The following is a 23,230-nucleotide window of genomic DNA, read 5'->3' as shown; positions in this document are numbered from 1 at the left end:
CTCCCCGCCCACCGTCGCCCTCCCGCGAGGAAGAGCTTTGGGGGAGTGCAGTCTCGAGGCGGAAGCCGGAAGTGGGCGCCGCGCGTGGTCTGAGGAGAAGCCGAGGACGCCGTGGAGGGAGAAAGCTGACGGATTCGCTCCTTCTTTGAGGCCTAAGCTAACATCTGAGGTAAAAGAGGATAAAGCTGAGAGGAAGAGGGAAGCAGGGCGAATGGGGGCGCGTTGGGTGCCTCTGCACCAGGCCTGGGCAAACCTTGCCCTCCAAGTGCTTTGGACTCCAACTCCCATCATTCCTCACAGCCAAAAGGAAGGGGCCTGAGGCTGTGAGGAATGATGGGAGTTGGAGTCCAAAGCACCTGGAGGGCAAAGGTTTGCCCATCACAACAGAAGAGACCATAAAGAGGGCCATCCATTCCAGTACCTTTCTCCCATCCAAACACTAACCAGAACTGCCTCTGGTTAGGTTTCAAGGTCAGATGGGTTCAGATCGGGTTTCTCTTTGCCTTCCTCATTAAGGTCATTAAGTAGGCTGTTGTTAAAATAATTCAGCAAAAGAGTGGTTGAAAGTAGGTACGGCCCACTTGATCACTAGGCAGGGTGAGGCATCTGCCTCAAGAAGTAGATTTTTCATATAAAAGAGGAGAAAATGGCTAGTAATTTACTTCATTGTTACTGTATTTTGACTGCCAGAGGAGAGGTGCTTCTCGGGAGTTTGTTTGGATTTTATGTTATTATATAATTTTGTTTGACTACGTGTAGTTTAACTTGGGAGCCCCGGTGGGGAAGTGTGTTAAAGCGCTGAGCTGCTGAACTTGCGGACCGAAAGGTCCCAGGTTCAAATCCCAGGAGCGGAATGATCGCCCGCTGTTAGCCCCAGCTCCTGCCAACCTAGCAGTTTGAAAACATGCAAATGTGAGTAGATTAATAGGTACTGATCTGGCGGGAAGGTAACGACGCCATGCAGTCATGCCGGCCACATGACCTGGAGATGTCTATGGACAACGCCGGCTCTTCGGCTTAGAAATGGAGATGAGCACCAACCCCCAGAGTCGGTCATGACTGGACTTAACGTCAGGGGAAACCTTTACCTTTACTTAGTTTAATTTACTGATGTTTGGCTTTAATTTGATGTTAGGTTTTAATGTTATTTTTATATGCGGGTTTCTCTGGGATTTTCATGTCAGTATTTGTTTGTTTACGGAGGCATTGAATGTTTGCCATTGTATGTTGGAATCCTCCCTGAGTCCCCTTGGGGAGATAGGGTGGAATACAAATAAATTATTATTATTATTATTATTATTATTATTATTATTATTATTATTCTGCGTTATATGACAGTGCAGACCAGGCATGGGCAAACTTCAGCCCTCCAGGTGTTTTGGACTCCAACTCCCACAATTCCGGCTGTTAGGAATTGTGGGAGTTGGAGTCCAAAACACCTGGAGGGCCAAAGTTTGCTCATGCCTCGTGTAGACCAAGGACGCTTCCACACAGCCCTATAACCCAGAATATCAAGGCAGAAAGGCCCACATTTTTTGAGTGTGGACTCAGATAACCCAGTTCAAAGCAGATATTGTGGGATTTTCTGCCTTGATATTCTGGGATATAGGGCTGTATGGAAGGGCCCCCAGCTTGAGAGAGTGGATTTTTTCAACCGATACTGCTGAAAGGATGAAACTCAATATTGATAAGAGGTCTATGATGGCTAAGCATCTGGCACTGAAGTTTGAAGATAGGGGAATGGCTCCAAAAATCCAAGATAATAGAAGAGAAAAAACTAATCTAACCTGGACACAGAATATTTGAGGAACACCACTCTAACAACCACCATGCCAGACTACAGCTGAATAAAATCCCACATTTTCTGCTCTGAACTGGAATATATGGCAGTGTGGACTCACATAACCCAGTTCAAAGCAGATATTATGGGATTTTCTGCCTTGATATTCTGGGTTATATGACTGTGTGGAAGGGCCCAATAAGCCATTGAAATCCACGAACATGTGGACAATTTCAACAGAAAGGAGGAAACCAAGAAAATGAACAAAATTTGGCTATCAGTATTAAATAATTCTAAAATCAGAACAGTAAATAAATGATAATGAACAAAATCTGGCTACCGCAGTATTAAAAAGCTCTAAACTCAGGACAGTAAATAAAGAACACCACTCAGAAAACAGGAATTCAAGACAGGAAACAATCAGAGCCAGCTAACATCTCCCAACAAAGGATTCCCTCAGGCAGGAAGTAGCCAGGCTTTGTAGCTGCAAGGCTATTCAGTTCTAATCAAGCTGGCCAATTGCAGCATTCACACTTGCCTCAAACAGACAAGAGTACATCTCCCACCCTGGACATTCCACAGATATATTAACTCCACTTGCCTAGTTTCCAGCAGACCTCACAACCTCTGAGGATGTCTGTATAGATGTGTGCGAAACATCAGGAGAGAATGCTTCAGGAATATAGCCTCATAGCAGCCTAGTGATTCCAGCCATGAAGCTCCTCGACTACACAAACATGAAGATAATTATCAGTTTGCTAGGTCTGTGTTTTTGTGACAGTCTTCTTGATATATATTGTCTAATTTCTTTCACTAGATCAGGATGCATGTTTTTAGGTCTTCATCGGCCTCTGAGTGCAAGTGTCCGGCATGCTTCTCTCTTTGCTCGAGCTAAATGCATTTGCTGTGCAGTAGAGGTAAGGTTGCATCTTAAATGCCTTTTCTTCTCCTGCAGAAATGTCCAAGGCAAAAGAAAAGAAAAGAGCCAAGAAAATGAAAAATCAACCTTCAAGTGTGACTTATCCTTCTGACAGTGGGCCTAGTCACAGTGAAACATACTTTCAAAATGGAGGTGACAAAACCTTTCAACGGAAGAAGAAAGGTAGCTCTTACAGATTTTATTGAAAGTAATGGTTGAATTTTCTTCAGAAATGTAACTAACCGTGACATTTTGATATATAAAAACTGGATTTTAAGAACTGCTTAGCAAGACCAAATCTGATGCTCTCTAGAAGGTGCTGTTAGTCATATTGTGTAATGAAAATTGTCCTGTGAAGTAGCTCACTATGCTTCCTGAAAAGGGGGACACCTGCTGGGAAAGAAAGATCATGGCTGCATTAAAAATCACTCCCAAGGGAGCATCTACATTATAGAATTAATGCAGTTTGACACCATTTTAACTGCCATGGGTCAATGCTGTTGAATCATGGGAGTTGTAATTTGGTAAGGTATCAGCCCTCTTTGGCAGAGAATTCTAAAAATGTTGATTCTATAGTGTTGAGTTTAAGTGGTGTGAAACTGCATTAACTTTACTGTGCAGATGTAGCCCCAGACTAAGAGAGGCAGAATAGGCCCAAAGCAGCATGAAAAATAATTGCATCTCAGGCTGTCCTTTTAATGCATTTAGCTACATTGAGCTGCATTATATAAATCAGCACTGACCATACAATGTAGTTCTATCTGCATGAAACAGTCAGTGTTGATGGGACCTCAGTTGTCCAGCAGAGTGTTTCCAAATGAGATAATGAGGAATGTTTGGCAAGTGCAAACCTGCTATAGTGTAGTATAGCTATCAGGCTAAAATATTACTTAGATAATCAAAATTTAACTTCTTATTTACTTAATAGATCAAACGGACTGAGACTTCTAACAAGATCACCAGTATAGAGAACAGCTTTTATAGTCTTTTAACCATTCATATGGATGGTTGCTATGTATCCATTTTGTAGTTCAGTTGTAACATTTATCTCTTTGATTTACCAATAGATACACATTTTGAAACCTCACAACAAAGCTTCACACATCAAAAACCTTTCCATGAGATGCCTAAATATGTAACAGGTAAGCATCCACAAAAAAGCCAGTCTTGCTGTGGTCTGTACATAGGCAGCACAATTACTTGTTGTATGCTTTTTAGCATACTTTCAGAGTCAGCTATGCCTGCTAATACCTCTTAATTCCTAAATGATTTTTTCCCACAAACCAGCTACCTTTCATAGAAACAAGTTTTCCATCACATGAAACCATTGATTAAGCTGGTTAGACTTATGAGAGTTGCTGCCTAACCCGACCTGGAGAGCTGCAGTGGCTGAACCCTTATTTAGCAAAATGAAGAGGAGGAGCTTTGAACTCTCCCCTCCCCTCCAAAATAGCGGTTTGGAAGTGTTTGCTTCCAATTTACTTTAATCACAGTTTCATATGCTGCCAAAATGAAACACATTTATTTCTGAAGCATATTTAAAGAAAATCAACTTTAAAGTGTGTTATGAATCTGGCCAATTTAAGTGTAGTTAGCATTTACCACAGTTTGGAATTCAAGTGCAGCGCTGTTAATTGAAATTAGAAGTAATTGGAAGACAAGACAGGTCGCAGAAAAACATGTGAATCTCAGTCTAAATCCACCTAATCCTTGATTCTCATCCCAGTAAATTATTGATTAACCTACAATTTGTGGCACGGCAAAATTAACTTGCTGTGGGAAAAATATTTTGTACATTGATTATAAATGATAAATGAATAGTTGGAAATTTGAATAAATTGTTGTTAGGTTTCTTTATAAAATAGTGCAGTGTCCTAAAACAGTTTCTTCTTTTTGCATTCTAGAAGACAAGTCCACAAAACGTATTAGCACATATGCAACTTTAGTTTATCTATTTGTATTTATTTTAAGTTCTTTAAGAGAAAATAATAGGCTCCAGTAAAGCTTACTTTGCTACTCGGACAGAAATACTGTTGAATAGGCATAAACAATCCAGCCAAGGTCCACAAAGTTTGTCACAAGATCCCAACCCTTCTGTGTGTGTGACTGTGGAGTGCCTCTGAAAGCTCAACTTGAGGATCCTCTTCTCTCCTTTTTTAGCATATTCACAGAGGTTGTCAAGTATTTTAACAGATTTTAAGTTGGATGGAATTGCATAAGATGCTGTACGGCTTTAAAGATTTTTCTAAATCCTCATTCCTACAAAGTGGAGAACTCATTTAAGTGTCTTTCCTCATCAGAGTTCATTGTCTGAGTAACTTCTTTTCTTTTCAGTATCTCCTTTTGTTCAAGCTCGTGCTGCTGAAATGAAGGCTATGTTGAAGGCAGTTACTCAGAAGTCTTCCAATACCCTAGTGTTTCAGTCTCTGCCAAGACACATGAGGCGGCGAGCAATGAGCCACAATATCAAACGTCTGCCCAGGAGACTCCGTGAACTTGCCAGAATAGAGGTGCTCCTTTATATGTCCTATTAATCTGCAAGTTATAGTGTTTCCATGTGTATGTGCCTTCCACTCACCTGTTAATGTATGGCAAAGCCATTAATTTCATAGGGTTTTCTTAGGCAAGGAATATTCAGAGGTGGTTTTACCAGTACCTTCCTTTTAAATACATTCTGTAGCATTTGTTATTAATTGGCAGTCTCCCATCAAAGTAATAATTACCTTCCAAGATCATATGGAAACTGGTGCCTTTTGGATATTTAGGCATATTCTGGACACTTTTTCAAATTTTAAATAATTTGTTGGAATCTAATTGACACGAATCACAAGGTGGTATTAATGCAATCTTATATGGCATGCCCCTGGGGGTAGCTTCAGATTAATTGTTTATTACATGTAACCTACTTTTTCTTGAATAAGTTCAAGATAGCATATATCATTCTTCTTATCTACATTTTATCATTCCATAAACTATCTTGGGTTTGGTTGGGATGAGAGTGACTGACTGGTCTCACAATGAGATTCATGGCTCTGGAATGTGGACTTCCCAAGTCTATCCATTATACCTCATTGGCTCTCATTCATTCCTGCAGCCACTTGAGGAGTGGTAATCATCTCTTCAAGATGATCCATTTGAATCTGTGTCTCCCCCATTTCTCCCCCTCTCAAATACACACATAACATGTTTTCATATGCTACCAGATTTACATGGATCTTAATTGGAAACCAATTCAGTGAAAAGCAGTATTCTGTGTTCTCACAATACAGACAGAGAAACCTGAACATCAGAAGAAAGACCTCCCAAAGAGCAAGTGCCGCAAAGCCAGGAGGCGCCGTACAAACTTGGTGGCAGAGTTCAATCGCAGACAAAAAAAGAATATCTGGTTGGAAACACACATCTGGCATGCAAAACGGTTTCATATGGTGAAGAAATGGGGATACTGCTTAGGAGATAGGCCTACAACAAAGTGCTACCGGGCCTGCTATCGAGCCATGACCAATCACTGCCTCCTTCAGGTACTGTTTATATATATATATATATCGGTTCTGGGCAAGGAAGTAATGTAGTCTTTACAAGCAAACCAGCAGTATGCTCTTTCAGGAGATCAGGCAGATATTGTTTTTCCTTATGCACCAGGGGGTAGTGAGAAGGTGAAGCACTCCCATTAACATCTGAGCATTTTTGTGTGTGCTGTGTTAATGTATCTTTATCAGTATTGGTTATTGAGTTATTTTAATAACTCTACATTTTATTCTTGTATGTAAAGATACCATATCTTAATTCTTGAATATTGTACTACATTTAAGATAGAATGAGGCTCGTACTTATCAAGAAGTGAGAAAGATTTTGGCATATATGACCATCCATGTTTTCTCACCTTTTTTCAACACATCATCCTGTTCTGGATCCTGTGCATAAAGATTTGCTTTTGAGTGAAAACATTTTAATGCATTTTCTTCCCTTTGATAAAGATAATAAGCTGGCTCTCCTGTTACTAAAATCTTTAGAAAATGAGATGCAGTCATTGCAAGATCAAGGCTTTTCCGTTGAGCTTGTGTATATTTCAGTTGCAGCTGAACCAATAGATAGTGCAACCTTATTTAACCTACTATAGATTATGTTCGGACTGTGCGTCCTGTCATCCACAGCCACATTGAAAATGGGAATACATCTGGATGGAACCAGTTCTAGAAACGTTTTAGGAAAAGTATCAGATTACAGGTTGATTGATGCACTATTGTGCCATACTATTAAATCATTCAATCAATTTTCATCGTTTGAAGCCCTTAATGATTTTGTTACTTGGTTTGTGAAAATGTTGTATGACCAACCTGCTATGTTTAGCTTGAAAAACGCCAATTTTTCAAAACAAGAAATGAACTTCCTATCACATACAGTCTTTCTCTTTCTCTTTCCCCCCTCCAACGTTTTAGGAATGCGTTAGGCCCATAAAAGTCAGAAAATTGACCTTTGAATCCATCACAGTTTACCCAGCCCCGAGTGTTGATCTCAATGAAATTGTATAATTTTGTTTGAAAACTGCCCTATTTGATGGCTATCGTTTTCCCTTGTGACAACCAGTTCTTCATTTCAGCCATGTGAAAAAGTACTTTTGTGCAGCTGAATTGAATGTTTCACACTTCAGTTCCTGGATTCTATGATGAAGGAGGCAGAAAAGTTCCCCCTCTCGCCTGCATTATTCTCTACATCTCAGTTACAATCTATGCCCCAAATAGGCTTTATTCAGGGGAGTTGCTCCAACAACATGATTAATTAAAGCACTAAAATATCCTTTCAAAAGTATGGTAAAATTCTACACCATATTCCAAGTGGAGCTGCATCTTGGATTATTACAGTTTGCAGGGTCTATCACTACAAGCGGGGTCCAAATTTTGTCCCTTTGCTTGCCTGGAATCATGGAGCACACTTCAAAATCCAATCAAAAAGTGATTTCAATATTCATTTTCAATTGAAAAACTTAACTAATCTATCTCTTCTGGAGTGGTAGTTGATTATTTTATAATAATTTGCTCCTCTTTGGAAAAAATGTGATAACTGTGAATACTTTGAGCAAGTTAGTGGGGACTTCAGGGCTGCAAAAGAGACAGAGGGTCATACATCATTGTAGAATCAACTTTATCAGCTCAGTGCAGCTCTTAAGACTATCAGTTAATAGGCTCTGACTGTGTCCTGTTATCAGTTGAATATCAACTGCTTTTGGTACATTCTCAGCCTGTGTGACATGATTGGTATGAATCCACTGGATTTATTACGCCTTTCCCTTCTGTGTCTTCCTTTGGGTACCTGAAACTAGGTTGGAAGAGGTGGCTCACATTTTAAAAACCAAATAAATTATTCTGTCTTCCACTTGCCACCCTAGCATTGCCAAGGTTTTCTTTTGCAGTTTGAAATTCAATAGCTCTTCTTTTATATCAGGATTTATCATATTACTGTTGTCTGGAGTTGGTTGGAAAAGAGGAGGAGCTTCTGACAGCACTTGCTCGAATGTGCAATGTAGATACAGGTAATATTTCCTCAGACAATTTTTTAAAATAATGTGATCCTGATGGCTTAATCCAGAATAGGTCTGGTATTTGTAGCTGGGCAGTGCTAAGCCTGTTTACAGTTGGGTAGGCAAGTGTTGTCCAGGGGAAGTAATACAAGCTCATTTTAAATAGCTTTTTGTAGTCCTATGTTTGCCCTTCCCAGCTTCCTGGGTACTTGTTTATTTCATGGAAGGTGTTGCTGTTAATCATCATAGTATATTATTACCAAATATACTCGTGTATAAGTCAACCTCATGTATAAGTTGAGGGCAAATTTTGGTGCAAAAATTATGGATTTTGCTATGGCCTGTGGATAAGTTGAGGGTCATTCTGCAAGGAGAGGAAAGTGCCAATTTGGCCTCAGGGGCCTGCCAAGACTGCAATTTTCCATCCAAGCATTCAAAAAGGTCAGAAGCAGTGCTATGATGTAAAGAATAGAAAGGGTTGGTGCTTCTTTTAAGTTTTTTTCTGGGTATGGACTCACACATATAAACCATAAGGCCCACAGGACAAATCTGATCCGCCATGTCATTTTATGTGGCTTGCGAGGCTTTCAATGCCAGGGTGACAAAGTTAGATTTTTACAGTCTTACAGTTACAAACAGCCCTTAGAAGGCAACCATAAGGCTTATGTGGCTTATGTGAAAATTAGTTTGATACCCGTGTCCTAACCTTTCGCCACATCACTCAGATATGTTTCCTTACATATCTGAGTGATGTTAATGTACAGTACTTACATTAACCAAGGATTTTTTAAGTCAATTTTAAACTAAAATTTCTAGACTTATACATAAGTAGATACAGTAGGTACAACATAAGCTTATGAAATAAAATATAGCTTGGCAGCACAAGTGATTTATAATATATTTAGAGTAGTCTTTCATGGAATTGTCTCAATGTAACCATGCTCTGATAATCATCTCATGGTACATTTCCTCCCCCAAAAGGGAAATGAAGCAAGTATTCTAATTTACAGACACATCTCTGCTTGATTGCCTGGAGAAAGTTCTTAGTTGCCATAACTGATGAGGAAGTGATAATAACAAGCCTATTTTATGAAAAATGGAGGAGGAATTAAGCCATATTTTCCTTTCCAACTTGCATCTCCAAAACAAAAGTAAATGCAAAAAAAATCAAGAGGGTAGAGTGAGTAGCCCACTTTGAAATTATAAAAGAAACTCTCATATGACTTATTTTGCCTTTCCATAATTCATCTCTACTCCATCAGGTTTAGATTGGTTTGAATATTTCTTAAAGGTTCTAGTCACCAACTAATAAAACTGTTCTGTGGTCTAAAACACTGCTTCCAAAACTGTGGGTCCTGACCTCAAATTGAGTGCCCATAGTTTAATGTTGGGGTTGCGAAATATTTGGCAACAGTAAAAGGGTTCTGAAGGCCATCTATTTACAGTGAAATTTTCAAAAAACGCTTCAGGTGTTCTCCACAAAGAGGAAAATCAGCCTGTTTAGCAAGCCTTTCAAATCATTTATTATCAGTAAATGTTTGATATGTATACCTATTTTATATATTATACACCTGGATCTACGTAAAAATTTCTCAGGTTGAAAGAGCCTGAAAGAAGAAAAAGTTTTAAGAAGCCCTGGTCTAAGGGGACTTTGTTTTCAGCATATTTTGTGTGACTGTGAAGTATTTGATTTTTGAATGCACTCTTCCTCAGGGCCAACATTTGCAGCTATTTCCTGTCTTCCTGGGAAGCGTCAGGGTTCTCTTACGCTGTACCGAATAGATAAATACCCTGAAGAAGCACTTGGTCCAGTTACTTTCATTTGGAAACCCACAAATAAATCTGACGATTCTTCTCAAAGCAGACAATTGTGGATATGGACACATCCAGCCTTTAAGAAGGTGAAGGCTTTATCTTGTTATTTTGTATGAGATACTGCTTTTAACAAAACAAAACTCCTAAACTGCATTGTGCTTATTTAGCTAACAGATAATATGTAGACACCTGAGTTTTTTCTCATAGAAATGTGGAAGGTATTAACAGCCTGGAATACTAAGTACAGTACATGTGATGGAGCACCAGCATTTTTCCTTTGCCATAGGATGTTGCTTTATATTTGATGATATTGTTGGTCCACCTAGGATAGTAATAAAAAGGAAAGGCTCTGCAGAATTTTGGACAAAGATCTTTTACATAACTAGTCAGTAACATTCTTAACTGGAATTGCAAAAACCTTAGGTTTTCTTGCATGTAGAGTATGTATGTACCTATGGCCTCTCCTGAAAGTAGCAGCTAAATTATATGAACAAATCCAGAAAGAAAACCTTTCTCTTGGTATAGTAGAAATGAAGACAAGTTTTTCTATTGTTAGGTAGTGAGTTCCATTTTTATGAGCATGGCTTCTGTTGATAGCAAGACGTAGCAAGTCAGGAGAGAAATGTTCAGATTGTAGGCTGTCAGAAAATACAGAGTAAGACATTTCAGGACAATTTTTTCTCTCTGCTGAAACTTTAAAATAGGACATTCATTCACACTTGAGCCTTTCTTCACATAACGTAGGATATACTGGAAGAGTTGAAAACAGTGTTCCAGTGTTCGGAGCCCATGGTGACCTGTAATCCTGAACCAGTTCCAACATTACCTCTAGAAGAAACTAAAATGTATGTTGCTGAAAACATTGGCCAGAAAAGGAAGAGGAAGAGCCAAGGAGGAGAAACAGTGGCTGTCCCAGTGAAAAAAATAATTGGTGACGGAACCAGAGATTCACACCAGCCATATTGCTGGACATCACATACTACTGGGGTTGTAATAAGGTAATCACTATACTTGATTAGATTCTCCTAAAGCTGTGTCTATTTAGTCTGTCCTGCCTCAGTATTATACATTTAAACATGTAACTCTTGTCTGTTCCAGTGACTTGACAATGGAGATCCTCAGATACCGATTAATTGGTCCCCTCTCACACTGTGTACTCACAGAGGCACTTAAGGTTGCATCATTGCATACAGTAAGTAGATCAGCAGTTGACACACTTGTGCTTGTGTTCTTCTCAAGATAGTATTGCCATTCTAAACCTTTACGGCTGAAATGCTAGGATCTATCTAGGATTGAACTAGTTACTCAAATTTATTTATAGCAGCATATGGTTTCATGAATTGTTGAAAGACATCTGGCATGTTTTGTACTGCCATTAATCTTTTCAGCTTTTTTTCTATAATATTCTGAGAGGATGTTAACTATAGACCTATATTGCAGAACCTCCTTTGAAAATCAAGGCAAAATTAAGGGAATTTGTTGACAAAAGTTCCATATTTGGTCCTTGGTATTTCCAAGTAAGACTGTAAAAGGCTTCCATCAGAACCCTTGCAGAGTTGTTGCCAGTTAAATGTGGGCAGTATTGTGCCAATTTGGTCTTTTGACAGATACAATATAAAAGGCATCTTCCTGTGTTACAAATTTAAACTAAACGTGTCAGTGGTGTACATATTTTTAAAAGTGTGGCTGGCAAACAGAAAGACATCCCTAAAGACTAAAGGTAAAAAAATCACAGTGAAATGTTGTGTCACATTATTTTCTGGAAACTATTTAAACATCTCATCAGCATCCTGTACAGCAAATTAAAGAAGATCAAATGATTTTTGTATTGTCCTGGTACATGCTCTCAATGTCAGTATGTTGGAAAAGGAACTGCTACAGGGTAGAGAGATTCAAGTGCATCAGTGTATTTCTGAGCTTTGGATGTTTGGTAAACTTCCTCAAACTTCAGGGTGGAGTTTCATGACAGTACTGCTTTTGTAGGGATATAGTTATCTCAGTAGACAACTTTTATCACTTGAACTTAGCACAAGACAAATAGGGAGTAACACGTTATTTACAGAAGGTTGCAACTCACAATACCTTAACAAGGCAGTTTCGATACTCTAGGAAATGGATTCTGGCAATTCTGAAATTACTAGCTGGTGGATAGAAAAATGCAGAAACTCTGATCAGGCGTCGGTTCATCTCCGTCAGGAAGCCACCTTTGAGCTGCTGCAAGGTAAAATTCTGGATGTGCTCCTCCTCTTTCTGTATGGCATTCTGTTAATGGATTCCTTATATTTCACTGACACACATTACTTAGCTTTTGACTTCTGAGGCTAGTAACAGATGGATTCTCTCCAGAGCTACTGAGGTGTTTTCCAAATAAGATCCATAAGTTACCAGTGGAGAAAAGAGTGAGATATCTGTCTAGCTACAATAAGCCCCCTTAGATGATCTCTTGGGCTTCCTCACTATTATGTCGTACAGAGTTCCATCCTATTCTTAAAAGCACACACAGTTTTTGAAGATAGAAAGGGCCAGAAGGCTGTAGTGTAAAATTAGATATATGCACACATGTAGTGTTTTCATTTTTACCAGTCTATGACAATGGCGAAGATGCAATAGAAAATATCTTTGTATACTAATGATACTTGCTGGCTTTTCTTTTAAAGGTAGTTACATCTGTTTTGTGTGTTTAAGGGTTAAGTCCATCAGACATTCCTTCAGGTTCTGTATTGGGTTTGACTGTTGGTGATCCTCGAGTGAATTTGCCAAAAAAGAGATCAAAGTCCATGCCTCATCCTGAAAAATATCAAGGTAAAGTATGTTGTTATTCACTGTGTTATTGTGAAAAAATAAAATAGTCTCATTCATATTAGGTTAAGTTAATGCATGGTCTGTCCAGTCCACTTATAGTTAAGTATTCTAGTCAGTAAACTAAAGTAGATGTGTACTTACTAATTGTAATTATGTAGCTACTGTGAGGAAGGGACTTTGCACCAAACTGGTCTTGTGCTCAATGGAAGCCTCTGTTAAATGGTACAGATGATCCAGGTTCGAATCCTGGCGAGGCCAACAGGTGCTATTACCTCAGATGCAGCACTTCATTTCCACTTGCTTGAATTTTCTTGTAAATGTATCTAGAGGGAGGTGTGATGGGTTCTTTCTAATAAAATGGAGTAGTGTTTGCCCTGCAGTGTTTGTATGAATATAGAGATCCTTCTCTGTAATTGGAAATATAATTGTGAGTATTGAATGCCACTGAATCTATTTGCACATTATTGCATTCATGACTTCGTCCTTTTCCTTCTGACAGTTTATCTGCACAGAGTTGTCTGACTTCCTGTTAGTGTGGTTTGAGGACATAACATATTTTAAAACACAAATTCTTTACACTTCCACATTTTAGCATCTGTCTCACTTGAGGTATCTGCATCTCTGCCTCTTTCAGTAGATTTAGCTAATTTAGATACCTGTTCTATTAGGCCAGTATCTTCATGGGAGGAGTACTTTTTAAGCTCTGTGGTCTGGGATCCTTTCAGTTAAGAAATTAGGGACAAATGCCTGATTTGGCTGTGTGCAAAGCATGTGTTTTGTTGCTTATTTGTGACTCTTCACTGCCTGAGGCAGTTGTTCCCCTTTATCAGATTCTTTTCTCTATTTTACACCCATGTACATTTTAAGTTCTCTTCTTGCCTATGCCCACACATAATTGTAGTTTGTTATTTATTGAACCAACAATTATTGGATTCACAAGTGCAACTCAATCTATTGCATTTTATATTACCTTAAAAAGATCCAGGTCGGAATTTTGGATGTATGAGGCAGAAGGAACATGCAAGCATCTGTAAATTATCAGTTGCAACCTCTTGAGCCTTTCACTTTTTGCTTTTGACTCTAACAACCCTTTCTGTTTTGAGACATTCTGCAGGCAGTGCATGCTTGCAGACAGTGCATGCAAGCCAGAGTTGATGGAGGAAGAACAAGGGCTAGAAAGAGAAGATTTTAAATGGATGCATGTGGGGGACACAACAATGGCTTGGATGGCTGAAGACCCCCTTTGCAAACAGCCAAAGGGAAGATAGCATCTAAAAAGGAAATTTAAAGACACCTGGTGCTCATTGGGATAGACATTTGCAGGTTTTTTGTTTTTGTTTTTTGAGTCAGCATGGTCTTCACAGAGGAAACAATGCATTTGTTTTCTGTATGTTTTTGCAAATTTAATGTCCACTATAATTGCTGAATATTTCTCAGCAAGAATAACTTTCACATTCCAAGCAAGATGTTTTATTTGCAAAGGTTCTACAGTATCTCTGAAATAGTGGAAGAACAGCATTTTTCATCTCATCAAAATTGGTCATCTTTGTTTTGTTTTGTTTTTTTAAGTTTCCCGAATTAGAAATTCTTCAATTCCACAAACTCCTGGAAACAATATTATAGTTTTTGTTAGATTTGTTAGATTACAGAAAAAATTATGGTTCATGTTTTTCTATCTCCTAATATCCCTTTTTAATTCTTTTCTTTTTTCTATTTATCCTCTTGATTCACGTAGAAAGATTATTATACTCTTGAGATAAATATGTGATTTTATGGCCTGGAAATTAAAGAGGTTAAAACTTTCAATAATCTCTATTCAATAATAATAAATAATATCTATACAATTTACTGTCACATATTCTTGTTGCCCATGAAAGTTTATGTCAAATAAAATGTGTTAGACATTTAGGTACCAGCAGGATTTCTTTGTTTTCTTTATACAAGCTGCTAACATTTCAGCCGTGATGGGTATCTCCATTTTTTTAGAGAATCAGGAAATGAAACAGCTGATCTTAGGAGGTGTTCCTGCAGAATGTGCTCAGAGTTTTCTCTGGGACCAGAATATTCGTAAAAGTGTCACAGACACCAAAATGCCAGAACAGGTAATTTTAAATGCAGATATGTTTTTTCTTGTTTGCATATGTTAAACCACATCATTTCAAGACAGGAAGATATCCATATATTTGAAATGTTTGCTTGTGAGCCTTCTTGTTACGGTATGTCATTCATAAATTGGGAAGAATCATTTAAATCCATGTTCAATTCAGAAGTCAGACTGGGTTGCCTAAATTACCCAGTCTGACCTCTGGATATTTTGAAGACAATGCAAGTAGGTTGTAATGCTGCTGTTAGTACCTCAGAGGAAAAGTTGCTTTATTTTTATTTTTCAGTTAGAACATGTTGGCATTCTCTTCCTAAGCAGAGTGAGTGACTTCTGAATGTTGTGATGTTGGATTGACACATTCCCAGCTCATGTGTAGCTGTGCTGCTTAATTGAAATTCAGACTAGCAGGAAAAAGAAGTGCTTGTAGGCCCAAACACCAGCATTTGTGGATCAGTTTGCTATGCCATGCCATGGAGCCAGCCTGCATGATCCTTCCGTTCTCCTTGTCTTTTTTTTTTTACCTATTGAGGGAGTGGGGCCCATGTGTATTTTCAACTTTAATGACAAATACTGTGCCCTGGGAATGGAACTCAGTATATTCAATTGGTGTTAAAATAAGAGGAGGTCAAAGGGTTTACAGTATATCATGAGAAGCTTTTTTGTGTATTGTTCAATTACTTTCTCTTTTTTAATAAGGAAAGCAAACTTTATAGTGCTTTGTTTGACCCTCTCTTCATAGGAGTTGAATCTCCGGAGAAGTGAACTCTTGGTACCTGGGTCACATCTTGACTTGGGCCCTCAAGAATCCAAGATTCCTGTACTCTTGGTTCAGCACCCTGGGAAAATAGCTGGGGAAGATCGACCAGGATGGGGAAGTGGATGGGATATTTATCTCCCCAAAGGCTGGGGCATGGCTTTCTGGCTTCCTTTCGTGAGTGACTATTTAACTTTGTACATAAATGCACACATAATGGGATACTCTTCCAAAAATTTTGAAACTTGATGGCCATGACTGCATATTTAAAATGTGAGAATTAAGCCAGGATGAGCATTTAGAGGTTGCTTGATATCATGCAGCCATTGGTTTGTTCCCAAGCCATCTGCAATAAAAAATCAGTTCAGGCCTCTGCAAGGGTGATCTCTTCCTTATAGTGCTGCTGCTGCTGCATCCTTTGTGATACCAAATGTCATGGTGTTCTGCAAAGCACTTTGTACTAGGTAAACAAGGCATATTGTAGCTGCACACCTGGTTTTAAGGTGGACTTTGATGTTCTTGTTAACGTTTTTGAAACTGATTTCTGTTAAGAATTTCTCATGTGCTGGAATTTGGAAATACCTTTTAACCATATCTATAACTCAGATTCGTAATGAAAAAGGAAATAGATTGTTGGATCTGAAGTAGAGGGTGCATCTACACTGCAGAACTAATGCAGTTTGACATAACTTTAACTGCAGTGCTTCAATCCTATAGAATCATGGGAGTTGTAATTTTACAAGGTTTTTATCCTTCTTTACTAAATAGTGCAGGTACCCCACAAAAGTACAACTCCCATGATTCTATAGCATTGAAGCAGGGCATTAAAGTGGTCTGAAATTGCATTAATGCTGCAGCACATGCACCGTAAGAATTTTATCTGATTTTCTGCAGCTGGAATCTTCCAAGACGTTGTCATGTTTTGCTTTGTAGATATACCAAGGTGCACGAATAGGAGGCTTGCGAGAGGCTCTGAAACATTCCCTGTATAAGAGAACACCTCATGTGCCACATGATTATCCAGACTGTCCTGCTGGTGCTCAATTTGCCAAAGAACTAGAGAGCAATCTTCTTGAAAAATTTAAGAGGTAAATGTCCCAAATTATGTGTTGAGATTAAGAAGTCTAGTAATCTTCTTAATCTCAGTTCTTTGTGTAGTAGACTGTACATATTCTCTTCATAATTTTATTTGCTTGAGATTTTAAAAAGCAAAAAGTAATCCCTCTGAATCAAAATCAAAATGGCTAACAAGAAAATTAGAATAAATAGGTGTCATAGGATGGCATCATGATCAAAACTAAATTTACATGATCTCACTGGTTATCAGTGGTACAGTTGTAAGGGAATAACTGTGACCCAAGAACTATGGAGCAGTTTTCTTCTCACATGAGATTGTTTGTTAGACTTCTCCCCAGTGTGTTACATACTTAACATATCTCTTTGGAAGCTTTGTGGGAATTTTCATAAATATCCTATGGGGAGCAGAAGCTATGCTTTGGGAGACGAGAAATAATTTAAGCACATGCTTAAAATGCCCTTTAGATACTGGCAGTTGTGTGTAGGATTTAGACACAAGGTTCCTGGAAATAAGTGGAATCAACCTGGCTTACCCTCAAATGACTTAAATTATGTTATATGTAAATTAATTGGCAGGCCATGTTATTATTTAATTTCTGGTTATAATTTTGCCTTAAATGTTGGTTTATTTTGGAATCTGGTTGGTTTGTTATTTGTACTTGTATTTATGAATGTACTGTGGCATTGAATGTTTGCCATTTTTGGAGTCTGCCCTGAGTCCCCTCTGGGAGATAGGGCGGAATACAAATAAAGTTTATTATTATTATTAATTTACCTTGGCATATTCTTGTGACTGTGTCACGATTTAGAAATACAATTTCAGTAACTCAAAACAAACTAAAATATATGTGAATGAATGAGGATGTAACATGCAGCATCATTTAAAATAATGCAATGGATTCAAATTTCAGGAAAAGAGATTCCATCTAAACATTAGGAAGAACTTATTTGACTGTAAGAACTGTTTAGCAGTGTAATATATTGCCTTGGAGTGTAGTGGACTCTCCTCTGAATAATTTTAAGCAGAGAATGGATGGCTATCTATTGGGAGTGGCAGAATGGGTTTGAACTGGATGGCCCTTGGGGTCCCTTCCAACTCTTAGATTTTGTAATTGTAGATAAAATTAACATTACATGGCCAGGAAACTGCCTTTTGAGAATCAAAGGAAATTTTAAAAGTGAAGTTGTAGAAGTTTATTGTGACCAAACAGCCTGCTCCATTCTAGTGTATTCGGATGTCTTGGACTATAGCTCCTGACATCCTTTCATGCTAGTTTAAAAACATGTTTTTTTAGGCAGATCTTTGACAGATAACTAGCTTTGTTCGCAAGTTCTACTGCATTTTAGGAATTTTACAATTTTATCAGATGAATTTTATATGTGCTGTGTGTGTTGTTTTTAAACTTATCGGAGGATGCTCGCAGATCCCAGTAGGGTGGCCTTTTGCAGTTGGCAGATTGTAATTTTGTCAATGTCTATTGTTTCCAAATGTCGGCTGAGATCTTTTGGCACGGCACCCAATGTGCCAATCAGCACCGGGGCCACCTGCACTGGTTTCTGCCAGAGTCTTTGAAGTTCAATCTTGAGGTCCTGATAGCGGCTGAGTTTTTCCTGTTGTTTTTCGTCAATGCGACTGTCATCTGGTATGGCGACATCAATGATCCAAACCTTTTTCTTTTCCACAACTGTGATGTCTGGTGTGTTGTGTTCCAGAACTTTGTCAGTCTGGATTCGGAAGTCCCACAGTATCTTTGCGTGCTCATTTTCCAGTACTTTTGCAGGTTTGTGATCCCACCAGTTCTTTACTGCTGGGAAGTGGTACTTGAGGCATGAGTTCCAATGAATCATTTGGGCCACGTAGTTGTGCCTCTGATTGTAGTCTGTCTCTGCAATTTTCTTACAGCAGCTGAGGATATGATCAATGGTTTCATCGGTTTCCTTGCACAGTCTGCATTTTGGGTCATCAGCTGATTTTTCGATCTTGGCCTTAATTGTATTTGTTCTGATGGCTTGCTCCTGGGCTGCAAGGATCAGGCCTTCTGTCTCCTTCTTCAGTGTCCCGTTCGTGAGCCATAGCCAGGTCTTCTCCTTATCAGCTTTTCCTTCAATTTTGTCAAGGAACTTTCCATGCAATGTTTTGTTGTGCCAACTGTCAGCTCTAGTTTGTAGTGTGGTTTTCTTGTACTCGTTTTTTGTCTGCTGTGCTTTGAGGAGTTTTTGATTTTTGACTTCAATCAAAGCAGGTTCTTCACTTTGCTTTACATATTCTGCCAGGGCATGTTCTTCTTCTTTGACTGCTTGTTTTACTTGTAAGAGTCCTCTGCCACCTGATCTTCTAGGCAGATATAGCCAGTCAACATCACTGCGAGGGTGCAGCGAATGATGAATGGTCATGAGGTTTCCTCCATTGAGCTTGCTTTTGAGAATTTTTCTGACCCTTTGTGTGTATTCTTTGCTGACCACAGTTTTCACATGTTCATGCTTGATGTTGTCAGCTGTAATATGCCCAGATATTTATAGGCCTCTGGCTGGTGACACTTTATTGTTTGGCCATTAGGCATATTTATGCCCTCACTTTCAATGATTTTTCCTTTCTTCAATGCCACTGTTGAACATTTGTCCAAACCAAACTCCATGCTGATATCAGTGCTAAAAATTTGGACAGTGTTAGTCAGAGACTATTATTATTATTATTATTATTATTATTATTATTATTATTATTATTATTATTATTATTACCACCTGCACAAAAAGTGTTAGTGGGAAGAAATAGAGGAAAAAAAATATGTGGGAACTACTTGTAGAAAATGCATGTATTAGACAAAGGTATATAGAAAAATGAAAATGCATATGAATTGTGTGGGACTTCTTTTTCAAAACTCAAAATTTGGAAATAAGATAAATACACTGAGGATTGGAAGAAGTGATAAACCAAAAATATAGTAGAGTCTCACTTATCCAACATAAATGGGCCAGCAGAACGTTGGATAAGCGAATATGTTGGATAATAAGGAGGGATTAAGGAAAAGCCTATTAAACATCAAATTAGGTTATGATTTTATAAATTAAGCACCAAAACATTGTGTTATACAACATATTTGACAGAAAAAGTAGTTCAATATGCAGAAATGCTACGTAGTAATTACTGTATTTACGAATTTAGCGCCAAAATATCATGATATATTGAAAACGTTGACTACAAAAATGGCTTGGATAATCCAGAAGCTTGGATAAGCGAGGCTTGGATAAGTGAGACTCTAAGTGAAACTGAAAGTTGTCCATCTATATTAAAGACATTAAACATTTTTCCAGCAAAAAAGTGTGTCTATGTTTGTTTCAGTAGAATCATGGAACTTCATTTTGCATTTCATGCTACTAAACTGAAAGTATGTTTTGTGTTTTTTAAAATTACAGACGGCCTCCTGCAAAAAGGGCAAATTATGTTAAACATGGGACTTTGGCCCCCTTTTCCTGTCCCTGGAGTAAGCTCACCCAAGATTGGGAGGCTAGAAGCAAAAACACAAAAGGCATAGATGCTGCAACCATAGACAATAAGGCTTGTGCATCTGGAGAACAGATTTCTTGTGGCCTCAGCTCTGAATCACATGCCGAGGAGTCTCCTGTGATGGATGCATTAGATCAACAAAGAGAGATGTCCTCCCAAAATATGGAGATAGAAGAAAAAGAAGAAGAAAAGGCAACCAATGTAGGGAAGATAGAGGAAGGCACATTAGGCCATAGCTTCTGTGTTCTCAGGTGTGTAGAACCCATTGATAACCCTCTAAACAAAAGCTGCCATTCCATCGACCTTATAATTGATTGTACTGCCTAGGGCTAATGTAAGATGTGATTTCATCTCACTTTCTGTCCCTGTGATAATTGGATTTTGAAAATTACGACTTGTTGTGGAAATAAGGGTTGGTGAGAAAGCTTCAGTAGAGACACCGTTTCTCAATGATAACTCTTCCAGAAGTAGAATTTTCTCACTTTCTCTTGTCCCACCCTGTTCTTACGTATGAGTTCTTTGTAAGTTGGATGTTCATAATGTGGAGATTGCCTGTATATGAAATCACAATGTGTTCTTTTTTATTTAAAGGAGCAAGAAATTATTAAAGCAAGTGGCAATCTGGTGTCAGCCTACATCTCGCAAAAACCGTAGGATACAACACCTTCTTTCTAACGCAGATCAGAAGGAACTGAATGAAGATGCTCTCTTGTCAACCTATCAGCGTTATCCCCGGGCAGTAGTGTGGATCAGTCTGTCCCTTCTCAAAAAAGGTAGCCCTGAATTGCACACCATGATTTGCATCCCCACCGAAGAAGACCTGTCACAGCTTGACAAAAGCCAGCACTTCTTTGGTCCTCAGGAGCCTAAACACAGTGACAGATTTAAAGGGAAGGTGTCAAAACAGAAAGGAATTAAAAAGAGAGTGAATTCAAAGAAGGTAACGGAAAGCAGTGCTCCTGATACTGTGAATGAACATCAAGATCTTGTTCTCGGCTTATGGCCTGAACCTCTGCCAGATGTACCATCACACTGTTCTAGAGTCCTTTTGGGTTTTGTCACTCAGGGGGACTTTTCGTTGGCCTCTGGTTGTGGGGAAGCTCTTGGGTTTGTTAGTTTGGCAGGATTGCTGGAAATGTTGATGTTTCAACCAGCAAGCAAGAGAGGCCTTGTGTTGCTTCGCAATCCAGGATCACTGCAGTATAGATTTGCTAGGCTTACTGTTGAAGTCTGAGTTGACTTGCAGTTCAGTTGCGCCAAAGAAACCCTTCTCCAAAAGAGAGTACACAACTCTTAATTCAGATTGAAAGCTTCCCAAAATAAGTGCCAACTTTGTTCATGTGTAGTATGGAATAGGCTTTGAAACCCTTTAGCATACCATGATATCAAAGTAACCATTCCCTTCTCTTGAAAACACACTTGTTTTCTGATGTGTATACATTTTTTTAAACAAGCAATCAGTGTTCATTGTACATTTAAACAATTCCCTCCTTTATATTATTGAGATATTTGCTTCAACTAAGGAATTCCTCTCTGGTTTTTGCAGCTGAATTGACTATCATGTATATTTGAAATAATTATTGTTTAAGCATGTTTACTGAGGCTGTAAGATTTTCTTGTGTTGTAATTCCAAAATCAGGATTTCTTCAGTCTCCTAGTAGAAAACTGCCCTTTTCAGATAATACCAGGAGTATTTTGTCTAAATCTGCCATAAAAGCAGATTAACCTATAAAATTAAAAAAAGTTTTGAACTGATAAATGCATGAAGGATTGATCACCCAAGTTGGCTTCCCTGTAAAAAATAATGTATATGTTCTGCTCCTGAAGAATTCTTCATTGTTATTCTGCACTGACATCTGTGATGGGACGCTGCTTCTGAACGGTATTACTTTGAAAGCAAAGTAAGAGTCTGCAATCAGTATGTGCCTTGGGACATGTAAAAGGCAATAAACTCTGTGACAATGTAAGATTAATATTTGTGTATGTGTTTATGTGTTTTGAATTAATATATCAAGATATAATGAAGGGAACTCTGCTTTTCTGCTACATGGAACCTTAAGTGAAACGTTAAAAAATGACTGCTCCGATACTGAATAGATCATCATGGCTCGTGCATGAATGGCAGGCACACTTTTAATTCATTCTTCATGCGGAGTGATTGTCAATACATATGCAAATAAGTAATACCATTGATTGAGAAACCTAGGGTGCATCTGCACTGTAGAATTAATGCAGTTTGGCACCACTTTAACTGCTATGGAATCCTGGGATTTGTAGTTTGGTGAGGTTCTAGCATTTTTTCTTCAATAGAAGCAGCTAGTAATTTTCTGATTGGTGGCAACAGTCAACACTGAAATTGACCACAAGATGTCCCCACAGGAGAAACAATGCTTTATTCAGAACCTAAGGAATTTTGTGAATGGATGAAATTGCTATGTGTGGATGTTAACTAGCAACAGCATGTTTTCTTTTAATATCAACCATGATTTTCCATTTTCGTTGCAGAATTTAGTCGCCCTCTTCCTAGTTTTCTCCTTTATGCTATGAGCTTTACTACTTTAAGAAAACAAACCCAAATGACTTAAATTGGGTTGTCCCTGTGTCTTTATCCCATGCTCTCCCAGATTGTGACCAGGACTGAGGACTTTGAGAATAAAAGAAAGTATGGTATTTCAAATGCTATCATCTGCAATAAGCATATAACACTTTTGGCTGGAGACGGTGGAAGTTGTAAAGAGCAACAGGTTGGGGAAAGCTATAAAAGTGAAGCCGAGAGTGCTGCATGAAGTAGTATTACTGTTGCACTGTGGTACAGGCCTCCACAATAGAGAAGGGGCCCATGTCGTAGGACTTGTTGTGTGCCTTCAAGTCATTTCCGACTTATGATGACCCTATTATAGAATTTTCTGGGCTTTACTTGCTCAGTAACTCCCAGTACTTTTCCATGGCTAAGTGGGGA

At 38.5% G+C, this 23,230-nt stretch overlaps 1 protein-coding gene across 1 annotated transcript; it reads left to right on the top strand.

Moving 5' to 3' along the window:
• The first annotated feature begins 34 nt into the window (after positions 1 to 34).
• pop1 (POP1 homolog, ribonuclease P/MRP subunit) lies at positions 35 to 22,244 on the top strand. Its single transcript, XM_003219504.4, has 16 exons — positions 35 to 169; positions 2,736 to 2,882; positions 3,767 to 3,841; positions 5,034 to 5,209; positions 5,969 to 6,217; positions 8,139 to 8,226; positions 9,928 to 10,115; positions 10,774 to 11,027; positions 11,128 to 11,221; positions 12,139 to 12,250; positions 12,715 to 12,831; positions 14,818 to 14,933; positions 15,675 to 15,866; positions 16,623 to 16,777; positions 20,181 to 20,522; positions 20,863 to 22,244. The coding sequence occupies exons 2-16, from the start codon at positions 2,738 to 2,740 to the stop codon at positions 21,503 to 21,505; spliced, it is 2,946 nt and encodes a 981-aa protein (XP_003219552.2). The 5' UTR covers positions 35 to 169; positions 2,736 to 2,737; the 3' UTR covers positions 21,506 to 22,244.
• Positions 22,245 to 23,230: the final 986 nt, after the last annotated feature.

This window comes from Anolis carolinensis, chromosome 4 (genome assembly GCF_035594765.1).
Source record: "Anolis carolinensis isolate JA03-04 chromosome 4, rAnoCar3.1.pri, whole genome shotgun sequence".
Lineage (NCBI taxonomy): Eukaryota > Metazoa > Chordata > Lepidosauria > Squamata > Dactyloidae > Anolis > Anolis carolinensis.
Note: the sequence above shows the minus strand (reverse complement) of the source record. Positions and strands in the feature narration are given on the sequence as shown.